Below are 24,531 nucleotides of genomic sequence, written 5' to 3'. Positions count from 1 at the left end.
GAGAGATATTTACATATGCAGCTTACCCTACATGCCGGTAATTTTGTTTTGCTTTGTTTCATTTAAGAGACATTAATATACATTTTATATTTGTCCAGCACTTACCTAAGCATTTCACAAATGTTAGCCCATTTAACTTAAAAAAACAAAAACCTAGGGAGGGATAAATTGGGAGATTAGGATTGACATACACACACTATTTTATATAAGATAGATAACTAATAAGGACCTGCTGTCTAGCACAGGGAACTCTGCCCAGTACTCTGTAATGACCTATATGGGAAAAGAATCTATAAAAGAGTAAATATATATATATATGAAAACTGATTCACTTTGCTGTACACCTGAAACTAACACAACATTGTAAATCAACTATACTCCAATAAAAAATAAAGTAAATAAATAAATAACAAAATAAAATTTATAAGAAAATTGGAAAAAAAAACCCCACAACCTAGTGAGAGTAGGTAGTATTATTTACCTCACCTATAGATGAGGAAACAGAGGCACAGAGAGATTAGATGACTTGGTCAAAGACACACAGCCGGTAAATGGTAGGATGAGAATACAAACCCTTAGTTACAATCAGACTCCCAAATTTGCAGAGGCAGCAGGACATGTGACCCAGAGGGAGGGATCAGGTGCCACTGGATTCCACATCAGCTAACAGTTGAAGCTTCTCCTCGCTGCTTTTAAATAGACAAGGTCTCCTTCAACAGCTTCAATTTAGCTATTTCTGTAGAAAAATTACCTAAACACACTTTGCAGTTCCTGGCTGTACTTGCCAGGGTAAAGGGAAAAGTCTGGAAATATTTCTGGAAAAGTCTGCTGCTTCTCATTTTTTCCTGGGGACCTTTCTTCGTGGAGACAAGGTGAGGGCTCATCTCATTGGAGAGAATCGCTGCTTTTTGACACCTGCCTCCTCATTTTCCTCTCACGACAAGGTGGGAAAAATCAAATGCTCTTGCTGGTTTCCAAATGAAGGGCCGAGCTTATTTATTGACACTTAGGTTGAAGAAAAGGGAGTCTATTCAATTTGAGAAATAATGCATTGCAGGTCCTCTGTATACGGCAGGTGTACTGTGGAAAAAATTCTTGGAAGGATTAAACCAGGTTTCGTTCTAAGCAGATAAATGATATGGAGGGATTTGGGAAGCTGGTGGGTGAGTGGAGAAGTAATAACATTTGCAAGGAAGGATGCTGATCCAAGTAACATTTATCTAGCACCTAATGTGCCGAGATACTAAGCAAGCATCGTTCTATTTAGTCCTTTAGGAAACTTTCTAAAGGAGGTAGCTTTTCCTTTAGATAAAGGTTAACCAGGAAAGTGAAGTAGTCTGTTCAAAGTCAAAGAGGAAATATGCAGAGGAATGTGGACTAGAATGCAGGCCAGATTTACAGTTAATTCAAATCATGTGAAGAAGAAAGTTAATTTAAAAGATTTTATCAATAATGCTACGGCCATAAAAATGTCTTTTTATTTTTAAATTTATTTTTGGCTCTGTTGGGTCTTCGTTGCTGTGCACAGGCTTTCTCTAGCTGTGGCCAGCAGGGGCTATTCTCCGTTGCAGTGCCCGAGCTTCTTATTGCGGTGGCTTCTCTTGTTGCGGAGCAGGGGCTCTAGGCTCACAGGCTTCAGAAGTTGTGGCTTGCAGGCTCCAGAGCACAGGCTCAGTAGTTGTGGCTCACGGGCTTAGTCGCTTTGTGGCATGTGGGATCTTACTGGACCAGGGCTCGAACCCATGTCCCCTGCATTGGCAGGTGGATTCTTAACCACTGCGCCACCAGGGAAGCCCCCATAAAAATGTCTTTCAATATTTTGTTTTTCTTTCTAAATTTATCTTTCTACATCCTTAAAATTCTCGTATATGTTGCACATAGAATATGTGTAAGCAAAGATTTACCTATTATAATCAGGAATTATGTACTGTTTTATGTTCTACATTTTCTCCTTTTATTTTAGTATTCTCCTGTGTATGTGTGTGTGTGTCATAGTTACTATGTTAATGGTTCCTAGAGTTGCAGCATACTAAGAGATCATAATTTATGTAATCTTATCCTAGTGCTAGACATCAAGATTGTGTCTTGTTTGTTCCTATTTGTTAATATTGTTTTATAAAATTATTCTTTAGAACTTGTTTTCTCTGTTTGAATTGTTCAACATTTTACAAACATTTCCAATAAGGCAAAGGCTGGGTCTGAACTGTGGACTTTGCCCTTTGCCAAAGCTAAAAGCTCACCCTGACTGTACAGTGTTCTAGAGCCTCTTCAGGTTTCAGTCTACCCTATTAACTGGACAGTATGTTTGTTGTTGGCGGTGGTGGTACTTTCCACTGTGTGTGTGTGTGCATGCCTATATGTGGAGCAGTCTCACATTATGTGATTTGAAGTATTATAACAATGTTACAACCCCAGAAATTTGGCATCAAGCTCATTTTGCCTCTTCTGCTTCATTTTACCTCTTACGAGATGCTTCTGGATAAAAGGTCACATTTGCCTCTCGGAACATGAGACTTCCACTACCCTGAGGCTCTCAAGGAGATGGAGCCAATGTCTGGAGACATTTATGTTTTTCACAATTGAGAGTGGAGCTGTTACTACTGATGGCTAGTGGGTAGAGGCCAGGGACATTACTGTATGTTCTACAGTACACAGAATTGCTTCCCACAGCGAAGAATTGTCTGGGCTGAAATAGAAGTAGTGCTAAATGTAAGGAACCCTGCTCTAAACTGATCAAGAAGGTTTTAAAAAGAGCATGAATTACAAGTACAGTGTCATCATGAAAAGGTAAATTAAAACCACAATTAGATAACTCTTCACATCCATAGTTTAGCTAAAATTTAAGAGACCAGCAGTCCGAAAATGATACAAAAGAACTTATTTACAAAACAGAAACAGACTCACAGACTTAGGGAACAAATTTATGGTTACCCCAGGGGAAAGGTGTGGGCGGAGGGATAAATTAGAAGTTTGGGATTAGCAGATACATGCTATTACATATAAAACAGATAATCAACAAGGACCTACTGTATAGCACAGGGAACTCTACTCAATATTCTGTAATAATTTATATGGGAAAAGAATCTGAATAAGAATAAATATATGTATATATATAACTGAGTCAGTTTGCTGTACACCTGAAAGCAACACAACACTGTAAGTCAAATACATTCCAATATAAAATAAATTTTTTTAAAATAATAATAAATTAAAAGATAAAAAGACCAACAGTCCAAAGCATTGTTGAAGTGTGGAGTAATTGGAACTCTCATGATTTGCTGGTAGGAATGTAAAATGAAAGAACTACTTAGAAAACACTGTTTAGCCGTTTCTTACATAGTTAAACATATACTTTCCATTCAATCCAGCTATTCCACTCCCAGGTATTTACCTGAGATAAGTGAAAACATATAACCACTACAAAGCTTTTACATGAATATCCATTGTAGTTCTACTTATTATAGCCAAAAAAGGAAAGAAAAGAAACAACCCAAACACCTATCAACAGATGGATGGATAAATAAATTGTAGTATATTTCTACAATGAAATAATACTCAGAAATAAAAATTAACAAACAACTGTTACGTGATCAAATTGTTTTAATCTTAACGTCATTATACCACATGTAAGGTACATAGTATGATTACATTATATTCAATATAAGGCAAACTAATCCATAGTGATAGCTGATCAGTTCTTGAGTAGGCTAGCAGTGGAGAGCAACTGACTACAAAGAGAAATCAAGAAACACAGGGCATGAAGGAAATGTTCTATATCGGAAAGGTGGTGATGGTTTCATAGGCATATACATGTGTCAAACCCATAGAATTGTACCCTACATATGCTTTTAATTATGCCCATTTAAATTATTCAACAATAAATGTAGTTTTAAAAGATATAACCACAGCTATAGTAATGCTGTCAAAGACTCTCCTCTCGTCAAACCAATAAGTGAACATAGGGAACAAAATGGCCTGTTGGTCCCCAAAGAACTGGAGACCACCTGGTAGTGTGGGGCAGGATATACACATGGAAAAGTCAAGAATATTCACTCATTCAAGCAATCTCAAATCTGTTCACACAGCAGGTTCCAAAAGGTAAATGAGATCTTTGGAACCATAAGCATTTTCCCATTGAAAGTAAGAAACACTGGTTCCATCTCTACAAGTCTGTATCTTAACTGACCATGCCAAAGGGCATGTGTTCCTAAAAAGAAGAAAGCCAAGAACATGCTGGACAGAGATCTGGAAAGGTAAAGTGCCTCAGCACAAAAGGACTAAGTACATCAATCTACATTTTTCCTGCTTCCTTCAGGGAATGATAATAATAATGACGTATTAATATTATTCTCTGCTAGGCACTCTGCTAAGAGTTTTACATGCACTTTTTCATTCATTTGGTGCCAGTGCGTGGATTACTTCATTTCATCCTCACGTCTATGATTTTTCCCAGGGCACTATTCTAACTGAAGACGTTCATATCGTGGTCTGTGTTTAAGTTACATCCCATTTCTTCAATACAGAAGAACAACCCAATGGACTGATTTGAATTACTGTGTAGTTAACGGTCAGGGACAATATTAATAATAACAATAATAAAAATAATAACATTTTGAGTTAATATATGCTGGAAATTTTTCTATGCACTTAATATGTATTAATTCATTTAATTCTCACAGCAATTTTCTAAGATAGGATCTCTTTCCAGAGGATTTATTAATGAGGAAACCAAGGAACAAGGAAGTCAAGTAACTTTTTGAAGATTACATAGCTTGTTAGTGGTGACATTGGGATAATCATGGACAAAGATGCACTTGCATGCTTAAAGAATGCGTTTGTTCGACGTGACCGACGGGTTTAATTCCAAAATATACAAACGGCTCATACAACTCTATAACAACAACAACCAAAAAAAAAACCCAATCGAAAAATGGGCAGAAAACCTAAATAGACAATTCTCCAAAGAAGAAATACAAATGGTCAATAGGCACATGAAAAGACACTCAACATCACTAATCATTAGAGAAATGCAAATCAAAACTACAATGAGATATCACCTCACACCAGTCAGAATGGCCACCATTAAAACTTTACAAATAACAAATGCTGGAGAGAATGTGGAGAAAAGGCAACCCTTGTACACTGTTGGTGGGAATGTAAGTTGGTACAGCCACTATGGAAAACAGTATGGAGGTTCCTTAGAAAACTAAAAATAGAATTACCATATGATCCAACAATCCCACTCCTGGGCATATATCCAGAGAAAACTCTAATTCAAAAAGATACGGGCACCCCTATGTTCATAGCAGCACTATTCACAATAACCAAGACATGGAAACAACCTACATGTCCATTGACAGATGAATGGATAAAGCAGATGTGGTACATATAGACAATGGAATACTACTCAGCCATAAAAAAGAATAAAATAATGCCATTCGCAGCAACATAGGTGCAAATAGAGATTATTACACTAAGTGAATTAAGTCAGAAAGAGAAAGACAAATACCATATGATATCACTTCTATGTGGAGTCTAAAATATGACACAAATGAACCTATTTATGAAACAGAAACAGACTCACAGACATAGAGAACAGACTTGTGGTTGCCAAGGGGGACAGGGCAAGGGGAGGGATGGAGTGGGAGGTTGGGGTTAGCAGATGTAAACTATTATATACAGAATGGATAAACAACAAGGTCCTACTGTATAGCACAGGGAACTATATTCAATATCCTATGATAAACCACAATGGAAAAGAATATTTTTAAATGTATATATATATATATATATATATATATATATATATATATGAATCACTTTGCTGTACAGCAGAAATTAACACAGCATTGTAAATCAACTATACTTCAATTCTAAAATATGTTTGTTAAAATATATGTGTCTTTAATGACTAAAATTCAGGGTAGTATAAGAAAGTGAAGCGAAAATTATTAGAAAGAGGATGCTGTGCTTTCTGCCCATCTCATCCTTCCTTGGAGTTGGTGAGGACTTCAATGACAGTGACACCAATAAAAGGCACTGAAGAAGGGCTTGGACGTAGGTATTAGGATAGAATCTTCGGCGCTTGTTTCTTTGTGTCTTCTATGAGGTGGCCCCTTCAGGACTTTTATGATGCCCTTCTAAACTCCTGTCCTTCATAGTAAGGCTAGAAATCTATGGTGACTATACTTTCTCCCCCTCTCCCAAAGCAGTTTTCTAGGCAAATTTATCTCACCTGTTATCTTCTGAGGTTCAGGTAAATGTGTGCCAATCTATTTCTATTGGTTCAGTATCTCCTCATTCCTGGCTGTTTCTTGGTCTTCTCTCCAGGCTAAGGTACCTGCCAAGATGCTCCACTTACAGGGTCCACAGATGTTGCAGATGCTAGAAAAGTACTTAAGGAAGAGCCTCCCTGAGGCCTTAAAGGTGAGCATGGGACATTCTTAGGGAACCAAATGGTTGCATCTTCTTGTAATAGAGGTGAGAAAGAGAATGAGCTTTTACTGAGCACCCATTCTGTGGCAGGAACTCACTCATGCTGCATCTCACATAGCACCTCTTGGCAAGGGAGGTCTATTATACTCATGTCCCAGAAGAGGAAACAGGTCTCAGTAATATGACTTGTCTGATACTTTTAAGTGGCAAAGAAAAAAACGCTTTCTGCAGACTCAAAAACATTTCCTTGACTTCTCTTTAAAAGGTTGATCTAAGTACATACTAATTTTTAAACATTTGCGCCCAAGGCAAGGTTAACCACCATGTACCTTCTTGGAACATTTAATAGGTCAACTCCTATTTCTTTGAAATCCAAAAGATTATGCACTATCCATGGAGGAGACCTAGAAATAATCATATACTGTTCATTTTTTTATTGCAGCAATATTTGTTACAAAGTGGCTGGATTTATGCACATTTTATTTATATTTTCATTTTTAACATTCAGAGGATTGATGAAACGAGTAAAATGCTTTCCTTTCATTTTTTATTTTTTGGCCATGCATCTTGTGGAATCTTAGTTCCCCGACCCAGGATTGAACCCAAGCCCTCGACGGTGAAAGCGTGGAGTCCTAACCACTGGACCGCCAGGGAAGTCCCTAAACTGCTTTTTAAAAGCTCCTTTTACACCTAAAGATAGAAGCTTAAGTCACATGCAACCACTGCCCGGCACCGGCACCAATGGGGACCTCGAGGTCAGAACAACGCCAGTGCAGTTCATTAGTGGCAAGAGAAAGCACTTATAGCCCTTACCTCATCCCAGCCACTGGGCTTTATCTGTGAACTCATATAAACTTCAAAACTCCCATATGAGGAGGATGTCACTCTTCTCCCTATGTTGTAGATGATGCATCTGACCAAGGAAACTTAAATAACTTGCCCAACTGGTTACTGTTGAGGCCAGAAATATAATCCATTTACCCAATTTCAACTCACCTGAGCCTACCTCTATGCTTTGAGCAAAATAGGCCCTCCACTTCAGATGCTGTTAAGAATGAGGAGAAACTGGATCTCTCCTGTATTGTTGGCGGGAATGTGAGACGGTTACAGCCACTCTTGAAAAGCAATTTGTAAGTTTCTAACTAATCTTGCAACCAGCACACAACCAGCAATTACAATTCTGCACGTTTGCCCCAGACAAATACAAGTTTATTTTCACACAAAACTATGTACGTGAATGTCGATAACAACCTTATCCATAATAGTCAAAAGCCGAAAACTACTCAGATGTCCTTCCATAGACGAATGGCTAAACGAACGGTGGTCCATCCATACTGTGGAATGCTACTAAATGACAAAGAAGAAATGACCTATTGATACCTGCAACAATCTGGACGAAGCTCCAGAAAAGTATGCTGAGTTAAAAAAAAGCCAATCCCAAGGGATGACATGCTACATGAGTCCATAAATATAAAATTCTTGAAGTAACAAAATTATAGAAATGGAGAAGAGATTGATGGTTGCTGGAGGTGAAGGAGGACGTGAGCAGTGGAGGGTAATGGGTGTGACTCTAAAGAGCAATACGAGTGATCGTTGTGATGATGAAACTCTTCCACATCGTGACCGTATCAATGTCAAAACCCTGGTTGTGGTATTCTACGGGCACAGAGACACTAGGTCTCTGCACTTTACCAAGTTCACACAGTAAGTAGCCAGGGTTTTATTCCCGGCAGGTTAACCCTCGAAGCCAAGTACTAACCATTATGCTCATCCACTGGGCATAACGCCTTGGACATGGGTCGATAAAGTTACATATTTCAATTTCTATTATTAGTTTTGTCAAGAACATGCACGCTAATCCTACCATGGGAGTTAGGCTGATGACAGTGACATCGCATTGGTTCTGTGGCTGAAAGGGCAGACTCAGCATCCAGCCTGCCTGGGTCTGTGCCTACCTCTTCCACCGTCAAGCTGTATGTCGACACCACATCACTTAACTTTTACAGGCTTTGGTTTTCTCATACAAAAAGGGAGTAATGAGGGACTTCCCTGGTGACCCACAGTTAGGACTTGGTGCTTTCACTGTCCAGGGCCTGGGTTCGATCCCTGGTGGGGGAACTAAGATCCCACAAGCCACGCAGCCAAAAAAAAAAAGAAGGGAGTAATGAGAGCTCTAACCTCTTGGGGTTATTGTCGGGATGAGAAGACTTTATGTTGAACAGGTGGAACTGTGCCTTGCACACAGAGAAGCTATGCAAATATTAGCCACTGTTATTACAGATCAGACCACAAATCTACAGTGGGGTGAATTGTGGATGAATCTTACGTGAGGCTAATGCTTTGAAAGGCCTGGCATAATTTGGGGTGAGTTGAATCCATTCACCTTCCTCAATCTTAACCATTTGTAAACCATCCTTTTACTCTGGGAAAGAGAAAGGTAAGCATTCTTCTACGGGTAGACTATCTGGCTTTATTTTTATTTGCTATAAAAGGACCAAAGAGACAATTGTCCCTGACCTTTAATTACTATAGCCTCCACTTATTGGTAGGAAATATTTACCTTTACCAGAGGATAATTTAAAAATATATGTTAAAAAGCCTTAAACATGTAGATAGCTTTAGGCCCAGCAATCTCCCTTCTAAAAACATTCCCTAAGCAAATATCAGGTACACAGGCAAAGATTTCTGCAAAAAGATATTCTTTGAAGGGTCATTGTTTACACTGAAAAGTTGGAAACACCTGGAGTGGAGTGTATCTGATATTTTTCATTTTTTGTGAAGTTTGTTGTGTGTGTACATGAATAGAAGGAAATTTATTAAAGATTTTATTAAATTCTACAATGGGAGAGTTCATAACTTTTATCATAAGTTTCATTGGTCTGATTTTTTTTTTTTTTTTTTTTTTTTTTTTGCGGTATACAGGCCTCTCACTGTTGTGGCCTCTCCCATTGCGGAGCACAGGCTCCGGACGTGCAGGCTCAGCGGCCATGGCTTACGGGCCCAGCTGCTCCGCGGCATGCTGGATCCTCCCGGACTGGAGCACAAACCCGTGTCCCCTGCATCGGCAGGTGGACTCCCAACTACTGCGCCACCAGGGAAGCCCTATATGAATATTTTTTAAAGATATATTTATTGGGGCAAAAATTAGAACCTAAAACACGGTCTGCAGAAATTCTCATTAGGTGCCTTCCAATCAAAAAATTTCATTATTTCATAGAAATAAACCTTGTCCTGATCAAACGAGGCACTTTGCCATTCCTTCCTAATAAGCTGACCCTCTCACTTTGTCCGGATACTGCAGGTTTATGGGACCGTCTTCCACATGAATCAGGGAAACCCTTTCAAGCTACAGGCCCTGGTGGACAGGTGGCCTGATTTTAAAACAGTGGTTATCCGCCCTCAGGAGCAGGTAAGGTGCCAGATGTGGAATGAATATGCATGTATGTTCGTATTTGCTATGTGCTTACCATGCACCTGGCAATGTGGTAGACCCTGGGATTATAGAAATGAATCGAGGTGTTGGTTAACAAGTCCTTGTCCTCAAAAAGCCCACAGCCTGGAGGAGATTATGGATAAATCCACAGGTAAATTACAGCGTCGTGTGAAACAGCCAGGATCAAAACACAGATAGCATCCTGCCGCTGCTTTAGACCAAACACACTTTGTCATTTCTTGCACTCGGTTTGTGGGAATAGAGGCAACCAGTGGGAGGTTGTGGTAATGTAGGATTATGTAGATGGTCACTTTTGTTAAAGGTATCAAAGAAGCATTTCCCAGGCTAGAATTCTGCATTGTAATAAATGAAACCCATTTTAAACCCTTAACCCAAGGGGGAAATAATATTTCCTACCTTTTAAAAACACCAGTTTTGAAACTACACCAACTCATTCATGCTAACTCAAAACTTCTCATTGTGATACTATCTTCCCATTGAGATACTGCAGGGTGTTATAACCTACTGTCATCAGTAAAGCAAATAAAACAGGGCAGGAAAAAGACTATATGTGGTAGAGGTTGCAGGGAGAGGATCAGAAATGCTTCTTAGTAGAAATTTTACCAAAACTGGATGTTGAAGGCAAATAAGATTTTTTACATGGTGGCAGGGAAGGACTGCCCTCAAAGCAGAGAAAATAGTAGTTGCAAGCCATAAGGTCTGAAATAACAGAGTGAACTAAGGAAAACTGAGGAGCAAATGACATAGTTGGAATTGTTGTTTACATATTGTATGATAATGTTTTAATTAGTGAAATTGAATAGTTAAGACATTTCAAAAATAAAACATATAATTATATTTTAAAATATTAAGTAAAAATCTAAAATTTTAATGTAAATGTATTTTATAGAACTTATATAGAAGTGAAATTGGTAAGAAATATTATTCAAAATAACCAAATTAAATAATCTGAAAATGAAGACTTTTAATTATTGATAGAAACCTGAGCTACTTTCAAAAATACAGTCTTAAAAATAAGATTTGTCCAGCTTTACGAGCGATTATTGACATATAAGATTTTGTAAGTATAAAATGTACAATGTGTAGATTTGATACACATATATCATTAAATGATTCCCACCATAGCTTTAGCTAACACTCCATCAGGTCACATAATTACCATTTCTTTTTTTTGGTGAAAACATTCAAGATCTACTTTCTTAGAGACTTTCAAGTACAGTTGACCCTTGAACAACATGGGCTTGAACTGCACAAGTCCACTTATATGCGGATTCTTTTCAATAATTACACGCTACAGTACGACACCATCTGAGGATGGTTGAATCTGTGGATGCAGAACAGGAGATACAAGGGCTGACTGTAAAGCTATATGCAGATTTTCAATTGCATGGAGCGTTGGAGTCCATAACCCCTGCATTGTTCAAGGGTCAACTGTATATAATACGGCCTTGTTAACTATAATCCCCATACTGTATATTAGATCCTCAGAATTTATTTATCTGGTACAATAAATTTATTTATCTGGTACAAACTAGAAGTTTGTACCTTTTGATATCTCCGCGTTTCCCCCACCTAGGCCTCCCCAGCCTCTAGTAACCACCATCCAACTCTCTGTATCTATGATTCAGCTTTTTAAGATTCCACACATAAAGAAGATCATACAGTATTTGTCTTCCTCTGTCTGACTTATTTCACTTAGCATAATGCCTACAAGGTCTATCCATGTTGGCACAAATGGCAGGAGTTACTTCTTTCTTGTGGCTGACTGAAATTCCATTGTAAAGATATGCCACATTTTCTTTATCCATTCATTTTTTCCCCCATATTTTGGCTATTGTGAATAACGTTGTAATGAACATGGAGTGCAGGTATCTCTTTGAGATCCTGTTTTCATTTGCTTTGGCTATATACCCAGAATGGGATTCCTGATTCATATGACAGCTCTATTTTTAATTTTTGGAGGAACCTCCATACTGTTTACATAGTGGCTACATCAATTTACCTTCCCACCAACAGTGCACAGGGCTCCCTTTTCTCCAGAGCTTCCCCAGTACTTGTTATCTCTTGTCCTTTTCTTTCTTTTTTTTTAAAAATTAATTAATTTATTTGTATGTTTATTTTTGGCTGTGTTGGGTCTTCGTTTCTGTGCGAGGGCTTTCTCTAGTTGCGGCAAGCGGGGGCCACTCTTCATCGCGGTGCGCGGGCCTCTCACTGTCGTGGCTTCTCTTGTTGCGGAGCACAGGCTCCAGCCGCGCAGGCTCAGTAGTTGTGACTCACGGGCCCAGTTGCTCCGCAGCATGTGGGATCCTCCCAGACCAGGGCTCGAACCCATGTCCCCCGCACCGGCAGGCAGACCCCCAACCACTGCGCCGCCAGGGAAGCCCAGCTCTTGTCCTTTTGATGATAACCATTCTGGTATGTATGTGGTCTTGATTTGCATTTACCTGATAATTAGTGATGTAAAGCATTTTTTCATGTATCTGTTGGCCATTTGTATGTCAATTCCTCTGCCCATTTTTAATGGGATTGTTTGGGGTTTTTTATATTATATTGTATGAGTTTTTAAAATATGTTTTGGGTACTAATCCCTTATCTGATATGTGATTTGAAAGTATTTTCTCCCATTTGATAGGTGTCTCTTCATTTTGTTGATTTTTTCTTTTGCTGTGCAGAAGCTTTTTAGTTTGATGTAGTCCCAATTGTTGATTTTTTGCCTTCTTTACTTGTGCTTTTGGTGTCATATCCAAAACATCATTGCCAAGACCAATGTCAAGGAGCTTTATCTCTATATTTTCTTCTAGGTTTTTAAAGTTTCAGTACTTATGTTTAAGGCTTCAGTCCATTTTGAGTTAACTTTTTGAGTGGTGTAAGATTCGTTCTTCTGCAAGTGCTTATTAAGCTTTCCCAATACCATTTATTAAAGAGACTTCTTTCCTGATTGAGTGTTCTTGGCTCCCTTGTCAAATATTAGTTGATCATATATGTGAAAGCTTATTTCTGGGCTCTCAATTCCATTCGTCTATGTGTCTATTTTCATGCCAATACCTTACTGTTTTGATTTCTACAGCTTTGTAGTATAGTTTGAAATCAGAAAGTATGAAGCCTCCATATTTGTTCTTATTTCTCAGGATTGCTTTGTCTAGTCAATCTTTTGTGGTTCCATATAAGTTTTAGGATTTTTTTTTCTATTTCTGTGGAAATGCTATTGGAATTTTGATAGAGGTTGCATTGAATCTACAGATGGCTTTGGGTAATATGATTACTTTAACAAAATTAATTCTTTCAATCCATGAAACCTTAACCAATTCATTAACCATAAATCCAAATGTGTATCTTTCCATTTGTTTACGTCTTCTTCAATTTCTTTCATCAAAGTTCTGTAATAGGGCTTCCCTGGTGGCGCAGTGGTTGAGAGTCCGCCTGCCAATGCAGGGGACGCGGGTTCGTGCCCCGGTCCGGGAAGATCCCACATGCCGCAGAGCGGCTGGGCCCATGAGCCATGGCCGCTGGGCCTGCACATCTGGAGCCTGTGCTCCACAACAGGAGAGGCCACACCAGTGAGAGGCCCGCATACTGAAAAAAAAAAAAAAGTTCTGTAATAGCCTTCTTTTTTCTCTTGTTATCATTCTTGGCTTAAAGTCTATATTGTCTGATACAAATATAGCTATGCCTGCTGTCTTTTGGTTTCTATTTGTATGGTATGCTGTTTTCATCCCTTCACTTTGAGCCTATGCGTTTCCCTAAAGCTTAAAGTCTCGTAGGCGACATAGAGTTGATCTTTTTTTTTTTTTAATCCATCTAGCTACTCTATATATTTTGATTGGAGAATTGAATCAATTTACACTTAGAGTACTTATTGACAGGTAAGAACTTATTAATGCCACCTTATTGTTTTCTGCTGTTTTGTAGTCCTCTTGTTCCTTTCTTCCTCTTGCAACTTTCCTTTGTGAACTGATGATTTTCTGTGGTGGTAAACTTTGATTCTTTTCTCTTATCTTTTGTAAATCTACTGTAGGTTTTTGCTTTGTGATACCATGAGGCTTATGTAAAACATATTATAAATATAACAGTCTATTTTACTCTGATAACAATTTAACTTTGATTGCATACAAAAACTCTATCCTTTTGCTCCCTCCATTTTATGTCTTTTTAATGTCACTATTTATATTTTTAATATTGGATATCCATTAACAAATTATTGTAGCTATAGATGTTTTAATGTTTTGTCCTTTAATCTTTATACTAGAGTTAAGTGGCTAAAAACCATAACATTACTATATGAGAATATTCTGAATCTGACTATATGCTTACTTTTACCAGTATGCTGTATATTTTCATATGTTTTTATGTTACTAATTAGCATCCTTTCCTTTCAGTGTGAAGAACTCCTTTTAGCATTTTTTTTTTTTTAAGAAGGAATCGGAATATTTTATTCGAGCCAAATTTGAGGATTATAACCTGGGAAGGGCATCTCAGAAAGCTCTGAGAACTGTTCCCCTTTCAGTATTTCTTATAAGACAGGTCTTTTGGTAATGAACTTCCTCAGTTTTTGTTTGTTCGTGAAAGTTAGTGAAACATCAAAAAAAGTGTTCCAGTTCTTTCTCAAAAAAAAAAAAAAGAAAAAAGCTAAAAGGAGTTCTTCAAGCTGAAAGGAAAGGACGCTAATTAGTAACATAAAAACATATGAAAATATACAGCATACTGGTAAAAGTAAGCATATAGTCAGATTCAGAATACTGTCATATAGTAATATGGTTTTTAGCCACTTAACTCAAGTATAAAGATTAAAGGACAAAATATTGAAATATCTATAGCTACAATAATTTGTTAATAGATGTCCAATAAAAAACAAATATCACAAATAGTGATAGCAAGATATTAAAAATGATATCTTGCTATCTTTTCTGAAGAACAACTTTGCTGGGTAAAGTATTTTTGGTTGGCAGTTTATTTCTTTCAGCACTTTGAATATATGCCCCCATCTTCTTATGGCTTGCAAGGTCTCTGAGAAATCTGCTGATAGCCTTTTTGGGGGTTTTGACAGTTTTATTATAATGTGTCTAAGAGAGGTTCTCTTTAAGTTGACTATTTGGTGATCTACGAGCTTCATAAACTTGTGTATCCAAATTTCTCTCAAGATTTGGGAAGTTCTCAGCCATTATTTCTTTAAATAAACTTTCTTCCCCCTTGGAAGTTTTTTATTATTATTATTATTTTGCGGTACGCGGGCCTCTCACTGTTGTGGCCTCTCCTGTTGCGGAGCACAGGCTCCGGACGCGCAGGCCCAGCAGCCATGGCTCACGGGCCCAGCCGCTGCACGGCACGCAGGATCCTCCCGGACCGGGGCACAAACCCGCGTCCCCTGCATCGGCAGGCAGACTCTCAACCACTGCGCCACCAGGGAAGCCCCTTTTTCAAGCTTCTTAATGAGTTTTATGGAGGGATAGAAAAATAATTTTAAATGGATCATTTTTGCTTGGTTTGAAAATTTAAAGCAATAACTGAGTTAGGAGTAGTTTTGTTCAGGACATTTTTCATTGTTAATTGAATCAAGGAGTCCTTGACTTGATCTCATAATGTAAATAATCCTTCAATAAAATCAATACAATGAAAAAGCTAATATTTTAGTATTTAAAAGTGTCATAAGATAATGGAACCCTGAAAACGAATATGGCAATCACTAAATACAAGCATTTTGGTTGATTCTACTTTTCCCAACCCAAACAGGAGATGACGGATGACCTTGATCACTACACCAATACTTACCAAGTCTACTCCAGGACCCTAAGAAATGTCAGGGAATTCCTTGGTTTTGCCAGAAGTCATCAACTGGAAGCAACATTTGCAGATTCAAAGTAAGGGAACTGGGATGTGTGCTGGCTACTGAGATCTCCCATGTCTGTATCTGTAGTGTCACTTTTCATTTTGAGTTACAGCCCTACATCCTCTATATCTTTACTCCAAGTCCTAGACACTCAGCCTGCTGTCCATTCTTTCTCTCAGCTGCCACCACTACCTCCATAGTTGTTAGTTCACAAACTTATTTGGGAGCTTCCCATGTGAAATCTGAAACCAGCCCCCATGTACATGTATGGCAAGGAGAGGCCTAAGAAAGGGGCAAACCACTTCCGATTGGTAGGTGGCAAGTTTAATAAGCAGGGGAACTTCCAGGATTGTCTCCTGCAGGAGACTGCAGGATGAGTATATCACCTCACCCACCTGCCAAAATCTTAAACATTTATATAGTGGCCTTAACTGGGTTCAGTCATGTACCCAATCCAGATATCTCAACACCACATTTCAATCTCAAGGCTGTGTCCTTGGAGCAGCTTCTGGGAGCTGGGAAGGCAAGTGGGAAGCACCTTCCAAGGAGGGGAGGGAGTGGGGAACCTCCAATTGCCTGGGTCCAGCTCATGAGTCAACAGGTAGCACGTCTTCTTGATGACCTCCTCCAACAATAGTGTATTAGAACTTGAAGACTGCAGTACATGGGGTTTACATAGGAAATCATGAATAACATAATTTCTTAATAGCTAAGGATTCGTGGTTTATTCCAGGATCTATTAGGGAGATTGAATATGGGAGCAGAGCTTTCCTTCTGTCTCATCTCCGTTTTATCATTGTCTTATTTACGAAGGAGGAATTTAGTAGTTAAGAATGTATGTGGGAATTCCCTGGCGGTCCAGTGGTTAGGACTCTGTGCTCTCACTGCCAGAGGCCCGGCCCGGGTTTGATCCCTGGTTGGGGAACTAAGATTCCGCAACAAAGATCTCCCAAGCTATTGTGCGGCCAGGAAAAAAAAAAAAAGTATTCTCTGGAGTCAGACTACCTAAAATTGTGACCTTGCTGGGCCTGTTAGTAGTTATGTGATCTAAGGCAAGGAACAACCTCTCTGTGGATCAGTTTCCTTATATATAAAAATGAGGATTAGGGCTTCCCTGGTGGCGCAGTGGTTGAGAGTCCTCCTGCCGATGCAGGGGACACGGGTTCGTGTCCCGGTCCGGGAAGATCCCACATGCCGTGGAGCGGCTGGGCCCGTGAGCCATGGCCACTGAGCCTGCGCGTCCGGAGCCTGTGTTCCGCAACAGGAGAGGCCACAACAGTGAGAGGCCCGCGTACCGAAAAAAAAAAAAAATGAGGATTAGAATAGTACCCAAAACATAAGCCATTTAAAGATTGAATAAGATCTTGAATGAGAAGTGCTTAGCACTATGCCTGATTTTATCTGGTTTTCAAACCATCCCCCAATAGTGACTGCAAACCACAATCATTTACGAGCTCACGATTTTGTGGGTCAGCAATTTGGACTAGACTCAGCTGGGTGACTCTTCTGCTGGTCTCCCCTCGATTCACCCGTGTAGCTGCAGTCAGCTGGGGGTTTTCAATGAGCCGGTAGGACTAAGTTAGCCGTAATCTCAAGTTTGGCTGTTAATGCTGGTTTTGTCTGTGCTGATGAAGTGGCTTGGGCGACGTATAGAAATCACAGGTTCTCAAGAGCAGAGAGAAAAGGCAAACCTCCATGCATAGTCACTTTTCAAGCTTTTTACTGATTCATATTTGCTACTTTTCTATTGGCCAAAGCAAGTTTCATGGTCAATCCCATAGTCGGTTAAGGAGAAAAAAATCAAGATAGTGAAGAGGAAGAAACTCAGACCACTGTAGCAGCAATCTACCGCACTGCGTGCAGAGAATTTTTCAATCCATTTTGGTTATTATCTTTATACCTCATCTCCTTTGATGGTCATAACTGTACTGTAATGTACTCAGGAATCGTAGTATTATCCCAATTTTGAATTATTTTTAAATATGAGAGTGATTTGCCATTATCCCATAGAAGTCTTTTCATGATGGGACACGAGTTTTAATAATTCGAAACCTGCAAACTTTGCAGCCGTTGGACAGCTTTTTCCTGACACTTAAAGGAACGGTGATATCTCATATAATTCATTTCCTCCATCTAGGTTCACAGTCCAGCCTGGATGATGTGATAAAAAATCTTGCGGCTATTAAATTGGGCAAGGTGAAGCAAACACAGTGCTTTCTCTATATGGTCTCTGAGACAGCAAAGAAATTGGCTACTTCCTTGCTGGATGCAAAAAACGTATCACCCAATGGTGATAAATACAAGTCCATGTAAGTCTGAAAGAAGTTGCTCTGGGGAATTCCCTGGTGGTCCAGTGGTTAGGACTCTGCACTTTCACTGCCTGCCGAGGGCAGAAGTTCAATCCCTCTGGTCTGGGAACTAATTAAGATCCCGCCCGCAGGCTGCGCGGTGCGGCAAAAAACAAAAACAAAACAAAACAACAAAGAAAGAAGCCTCGTATCTGTCACCACTGAATTAGCCAGCACATTCTAGGACAGTCGCAAAAAAGCACAACAAACTGGAGTGCCTTTAAACAGCAGAAATTTATTCTCACAGTTCTGGAGGCCAGAAGTCCCAAGTCCATGGGTTGGCGAGCCTCTGTTCCCTTCAAAGCCTCTAGGTGGGAATCCTTCCTTGCCTCTTCCAGATTCTGGTAGCTCTAGGCATTCCTTGGCTTGTGGCTTTGATACCAACCAAGGTTCTTGGCCTTCCCCAATCAATAGAAACTGATTAGAGGCCAGACAAGAAGTTCAGGTAAGGCTTTATTGGGGCCCCTGCTGCAGCAGTGGCGAGAGAGAACAAACCACAGGTTCCCTTGCTTGCTTGCTGGCTGAGGCAGGGGGTCGAGCTGGTTCCTTATATGGGGTGAGGGTAGGGGTGTGTCCAGGGGTCGGGCCAGAGGCGTGGCTTAGGTGTTTTGCCCACCCCTTTGGTGGTGTTGTGTGCAGGGGGAATGCGCAGTACCCAGCTTTTGCTCCCGACACCCTGTTTTTTGCTCCTGGCTCTTCAGAAGTGGGAATTGGGCGTTTTGGGTCTTTTTGTCCCTTTGTCCATAATTTGCCCCAAGTGCACACGCACACAGTTATTTTTAGTTTCTTATAGTTTCTTTGTGTTTTGTTGCCCGAGGAGAATTTGTCCAGGTGCAAGCAGTGTAGCACTGCAGCAAAGGGTCCCAGGTCCCAGCCTGTCTCAGCTTCATCACTCTCATTTCTGAATTTGCCTTCCCATGGGCTTCTCTGTGTGTGTTTGTGTCTTTTCTTCTATTATAAGGACACTTTTTATTGGATTAAAGGCCCACTAGATAATCCAGGATGATTTCATGTTGGGATCCTCAATGTACTTACACCTGCAAGGATGCTTTTTCTGAATAAGGTCACATTTTCCGGTTCCAGGTGGGCACACCTTTCGAGTGGACACACCATTCAACCCACTATACCTCTTACCTTCTCTTCCAGCTTTTGCTTTGGTCTCCTAACCATCCATTTTCTGCCAAGCAGCCAGAGTAATCTTTTTTTTAAAAAAATGCACATTAGACCATGTTCTTCCCCTGCTTAAAAGACTCGAGTACTTCCCATCTCACTTGGAAATAATTCGGAACTCCAACGTGACCCTATAAGAGCCAACTCCCATCTACTTTTTAGACCTCATCTCCTCTCCTGCTTACTGCCCCCAACAACACTGGTCTTCCTCCTGCCACCAATCATTGTAAGCTGAGGCTTTTTTTTTTTTGAATTGTATTTTATTTTTTATACAGCAGGTTCTTATTAGTTATCTATCTTATATATATTAGTGTATATATGTCAATCCCAATCTCCCACTTCATCCCACTCCCCATCCCCCTTTCCCCCACTGCTGTCCATATGTTCGTTCTCTACATCTCTGTCTCTATTTCTGCCTTGCAAACAGGTTCATCTGTACAATTTTTCTAGATTCCACATATATGCATTAATATACGATATTTGTTTTTCTCTTTCTGACTTACTTCACTCTGTATGACAGACTCTAGGTCCATCCACATCTCTACAAATGACCCAATTTCGTTCCTTTTTATGGCTGAGTAATACTCCATTGTATATATGTACCACATCTTCTTTATCCATTCGTCCGTTGATGGGTATTTAGGTTGCTTCCATGACCTGGCTATTGTAAATAGTGCTGCAATGAACATTGGGGTGCGTGTGTCTTTTTGAATTATGGTTTTTTCTGGGTATATGCCCAGTAGTGGGATTGCTGTGTCATATGGTAATTCTATTTTTACTTTTTTAAGGAACCTCCATACTGTTCTCCATAGTGGCTGTATCAATTTACATTCCCACCAACAGTGCAAGAGGGTTCCCTTTACTCCACACCCTCTCCAGCATTTGTTGTTTGTAGACTTTCTGATGATGCCCATTCTAACTGGTGTGAGGTGATACCTCATTGTAGTTTTGATTTGCATTTCTCTAATAATTAGTGATGTTGGGCAGCTTTTCATGTGCCTCTTGGCCATCTGTATGTCTTCTTTGGAGAAATGTCTATTTAGGTCTTCTGCCCATTTTTTGATTGGGTTGTTTGTAAGCTCAGGCCTTTTGAGTCAGCTTTTCCCTCTGCCCCCACCACACCCAATCCTGACACACATGACTTCTTTTGCTGTTCAGAACTGCTCAAATGTCACCTTCCAGAGAGTCCAGGCTAGACGACTCCACCTAAAATCACTTCCCAGTTATTTTCCACACATGACCCACTTTTATTTTCTTTGTAGCACTTATGATTATTTGAAATTAGGTAATTTAGTTAACGGTCTTACTTACTGGATGTTTGAACTCTCCCCAACAACGTTGCAAACCCCACGAGAGAGAGCAGGTACCTTCCCTGTCTTGTTCACTGACAGATCTTCCACAGCTAAAACAGTGCCTGGTATATAGTAGGTATTTAATAAATGTGTTCACTAAATTCACTTGACAAACAAATTTTTCCAATAAAGAGAATTTCAACAAATAATATATTTTCCCCCATTGATGTCCAGTCTAACACTGAATAGAACTGAACACTGATGGTGGAGATTTGAACTAAAGATGCCCAGTCCCATGGCCTTCCATCTGTACTCCTGGGAGAGTTTTATTCACTTTGTATCAAAGAATCTCTCTGGATCCCCTTGTCTGCACTGTAGGATAAACAGGATGGGAGATATTATCCCCATTTTCCTGACAGAAAACAGACTCAGATGATGAAATAGCTTGTTCAGGTCACATGGATGGTTAAGGGCACAGTGGGCTTGAGTCTAGATCTCCTAGTTTCACCTTGTGGGCTCTTTCCAGGACACCTCCCAAAGCCCCTTTACAGCCTGAAGATGCCATCAGATTCAGTGTTCTGTGCCTTGGGGGCTGCCTGCACTTCATGTCACTGCCCCTTTCTGGACCTCAGCCTCCCCACTTGTGCGACATGGTAGCCAAGGACCTTCGGACATCAACATTTTAAGGTCTGGCTTCACTGCTTGCTAGCATGTGCTTTGGGGCACTTGTTTATATCTCTGCAACGTTTTCCTTCTGTGTAAAATAAGGATAAGAACACCTGCGCTATCTAGGTTGGAAAGTTGCAGCAGAGGCCAAATGAAACGATTGGAGCTAATTTCTGTAGAGGATTTATTATCTGCCACGTGCTTGTTCTAAGTCCCTACATCCATTGACTCATTTAAGCCTCACAATGATTCTATAAAGGAGGCGTGATTATCATCCTTATTTATTAGATGAAGAAATAGAGGAAGTGGGAAATGAAGTAATCAGCCCCAAATCACCCAAGGAGTCAGATTATGAATCCAGACAGCCTGGCTACAGAGCACTTATGCTTAAATATGCTCCTATTCCCCTCTCAGAACAATTGGGGCAGGGGACAAATAAAATACTCCACAGTACATGTGATATTGTTACCGAGCCAAACTTGGGTCCACTTGCAGTAAAGCCAATCTACTGACACCAGGTTGTGGTGAAGGAGAGTACAGCATCTATTGCAGGGCACCAAGCAAGGAGAACGGGCAGCTCATGCTCAAAGGACTCGAACTCCCCAACGGCTTTCAGGGAAGGGGTTTTAAAGTCAGTGTGAGGGAGGTTGCTGCAGGGTTGTGGTCAGCTTGTGCACAATTCTTGGATTGGTTGGCATCAAGGTGAAGTTTCAAGCATCACCAACCTTCTGGTTTCAACCAGTCTAGGGTCTATGCTCTTGAGGTCAGCAGTTTTCATCTGGTGGGGATCTGCTTCCTATAAAAACAACTTAGAAATGTGTGTCAGGCCCTTATCAATATCTTGCAGAGGACTGTGAGTTCAGTGATTCTGTCATGTGGCAGATTTATAGTCTAAATTGTTACCAGTTTCTCAGCCCAACAGCTCTTCTGTTTCTAGATCTTCACATTTTCTAATCATTAATTCTGTTAGCCTTTTGACACTCAAGGGAGGCCTGGGAGACTAAAGCAAAAGGTTTTCATTTCAAAGGACAGGGATAAACAGGCTTGTATATAGTTTCAATATTATGGGCTATTCTTCCCCCTTGTTCCCAATAGCCATCAAAAGGTGTTGAAACTCTCATCCCTGGATCCTACCCACGCTGCCTTGGTGAATAAATTCTGGCATTTTGGTGGCAATGAGAGGAGCCAGCGGTTCATCGAGCGCTGTATCCGGACCTTCCCCACCTTCTGCCTGCTGGGGCCTGAGGGGACCCCTGTATCCTGGGCCCTGATGGACCAGACAGGAGAGCTGCGGATGGCAGGCACCATACCTGAGTACCGGGCCCAGGGCCTCATCACCTACCTCATCTATGTCCAGGTTCAGGCTCTAGACAAACTTGGCTTCCCCATGTATTCCCATGTAGATAGGGCCAATCACATCATGCAAAAACTGAACTTCAAGCTGCAGAATATCTCTGTGCCCTGTGACTGGAACCAGTGGAACTTTGTGCCTCTGTGAAGCAGACCTGAACACAAGACAGTATTGAATGGATGGGGCATGTGGCTGGAGGAGCTGATGGGTGATGGAGAGAGGAGAGAGGGAATAAAATGTAATCAATGGTAATGAAGGGTCCTGAGCTCTGAGGAAGCAGTGATGGGTAGTGAACAGGATAGCCTCAGTCTCTGTGCTCAAATACCTCCCAGGATTCCCTTAGTTTCCTCAGTAGGAAACAGGCCAGGCACCCCAGCTGTCTGGCTGGTACAGCTCCTACACTTCCAGCATCCTAGTCATGCTTTATACTTAGTTGCATGTTTTTCTGCATTGTTCTTCCTGGAACTGCTTCCTCACTGACCCTTTCCAATTTGCCAGAAGGATTGTAATAACTTGTGGGTTCTAGGACTTTTTCCCTCTGGCTTTCTATGTGTTGTTTTTAATTGACTATAGAGTCACATGTCTTCCGAGTAGCTCTTTGAATATCCTCCTTTCCCAGGCCACTTCTTAAGCCTTGTATTATAATCACATGAAATATACTATACACACATACCATACATTTCTATATCTATAGATATAGATGGTGTGTGTGTGTGTGTGTATAATGCATCAGAGATAATTAAAACAAAAAGACTGACTGACATTAATATCTTCTTTTGCAACTCCTACTTCAGGAAAGAGATACTAACGTTGTTTCTGTCCTCTGAAATTGCACAAGGTGAGAGCTGGGAGTTTCAGATTTACTGGGGGCTTACTGAGGACTAGCCTGGGAAACAGTTTCTCAGATAGCTCTGAGGAACTCCTCTAAAGAGGTAAGGGGGAAAAGAATGGTACAAATGAACTTATTTACAAAATAGAAACACAGACTCACAGATTTAGAGAAGGAATTTATGGTTACTGGGGTGGGGTGGGGTGGGGGAGGGGAAGAGCGGGAGAGGGGATGTTTAGGGAGCTTGGGATTGACGTGTACACACTGCTATATTTAAAATGGATAATCAGTCCTAGCCATGGCAATCAGAGAAGAAAAAGCAATAAAAGTAATAAAAATTGGAAATGAAGAAGTAAAACTGTCACTATTTGCCAGTGACATGATACTATACATAGAAAATCCTAAAGATGCCACCAGAAAACTACTAGAACTAATCAATGAATTTGGAAAGGTTGCAGGATACAAAATTAATGCACAGAAATCTCTGGCATTCCTACACACCAACAACGAAAAATCAGAAAGAGAAATTAAGAAATCACTCCCATTTACCATTGCAAGAAAAAGGATAAAATATCTAGGAATAAACCTGCTTAAGGAGGCGAAAGACTTGTAATCAGAAAATAATAAAACACTGATGAAAGAAATCAAAGATGACATAAACAGATGGAGAAATATACAATGTTGTTGGATTGGAAGAATCAATATTGTGAAAATGACTATACTGCCCAAAGCAATCTGCAGATTCAGTGCAATTCCTATCAAACTACCAATGGTATTCTTCACAGAATTAGAACAAAAAATCTTATAATTCGTATGGAAACACAAAAGACCCCGAATAGCCAAAGCAATCTTGAGAAAGAAAAACGGAGTTGGAGAAATCAGGCTCCCTGACTTCAGACTATACCACAAAGCTACAGTAATCAAGACAGTATGGTGCTGGCACAAAAACAGAAATAAAGAACAATGGTACAGGATAGAATGCCCAGAGATAAACCCACGCACATATGGGCACCTAATTTATGACAAAGGAGGCAAGAACAGACAATGGAGAAAAAACAGCCTCTTCAATAAGTGGTGCTGGGAAAACTGGACAGCTACATGTGAAAGAATGAAATTAGAACACTCCCTAACATCATACACAAAAATAAACTCAGAATGGATT

General features: G+C 40.1%; 1 protein-coding gene across 1 annotated transcript; it reads left to right on the top strand.

Moving 5' to 3' along the window:
• Positions 1-862: 862 nt before the first annotated feature.
• LOC116758717 (glycine N-acyltransferase-like) lies at positions 863-23,298 on the top strand. Its single transcript, XM_032641815.1, is given in 7 exon segments — positions 863-944; positions 6,331-6,426; positions 9,737-9,844; positions 15,617-15,700; positions 15,702-15,744; positions 17,851-18,022; positions 22,285-23,298. Coding segments are annotated over 6 exon segments (888 nt in total). The 5' UTR covers positions 863-944; positions 6,331-6,348; the 3' UTR covers positions 22,688-23,298.
• Positions 23,299-24,531: the final 1,233 nt, after the last annotated feature.

The sequence above is a fragment of the Phocoena sinus genome, chromosome 8 (assembly GCF_008692025.1).
Source record: "Phocoena sinus isolate mPhoSin1 chromosome 8, mPhoSin1.pri, whole genome shotgun sequence".
In the NCBI taxonomy this organism is placed as follows: domain Eukaryota; kingdom Metazoa; phylum Chordata; class Mammalia; order Artiodactyla; family Phocoenidae; genus Phocoena; species Phocoena sinus.
Note: the sequence above shows the minus strand (reverse complement) of the source record. Positions and strands in the feature narration are given on the sequence as shown.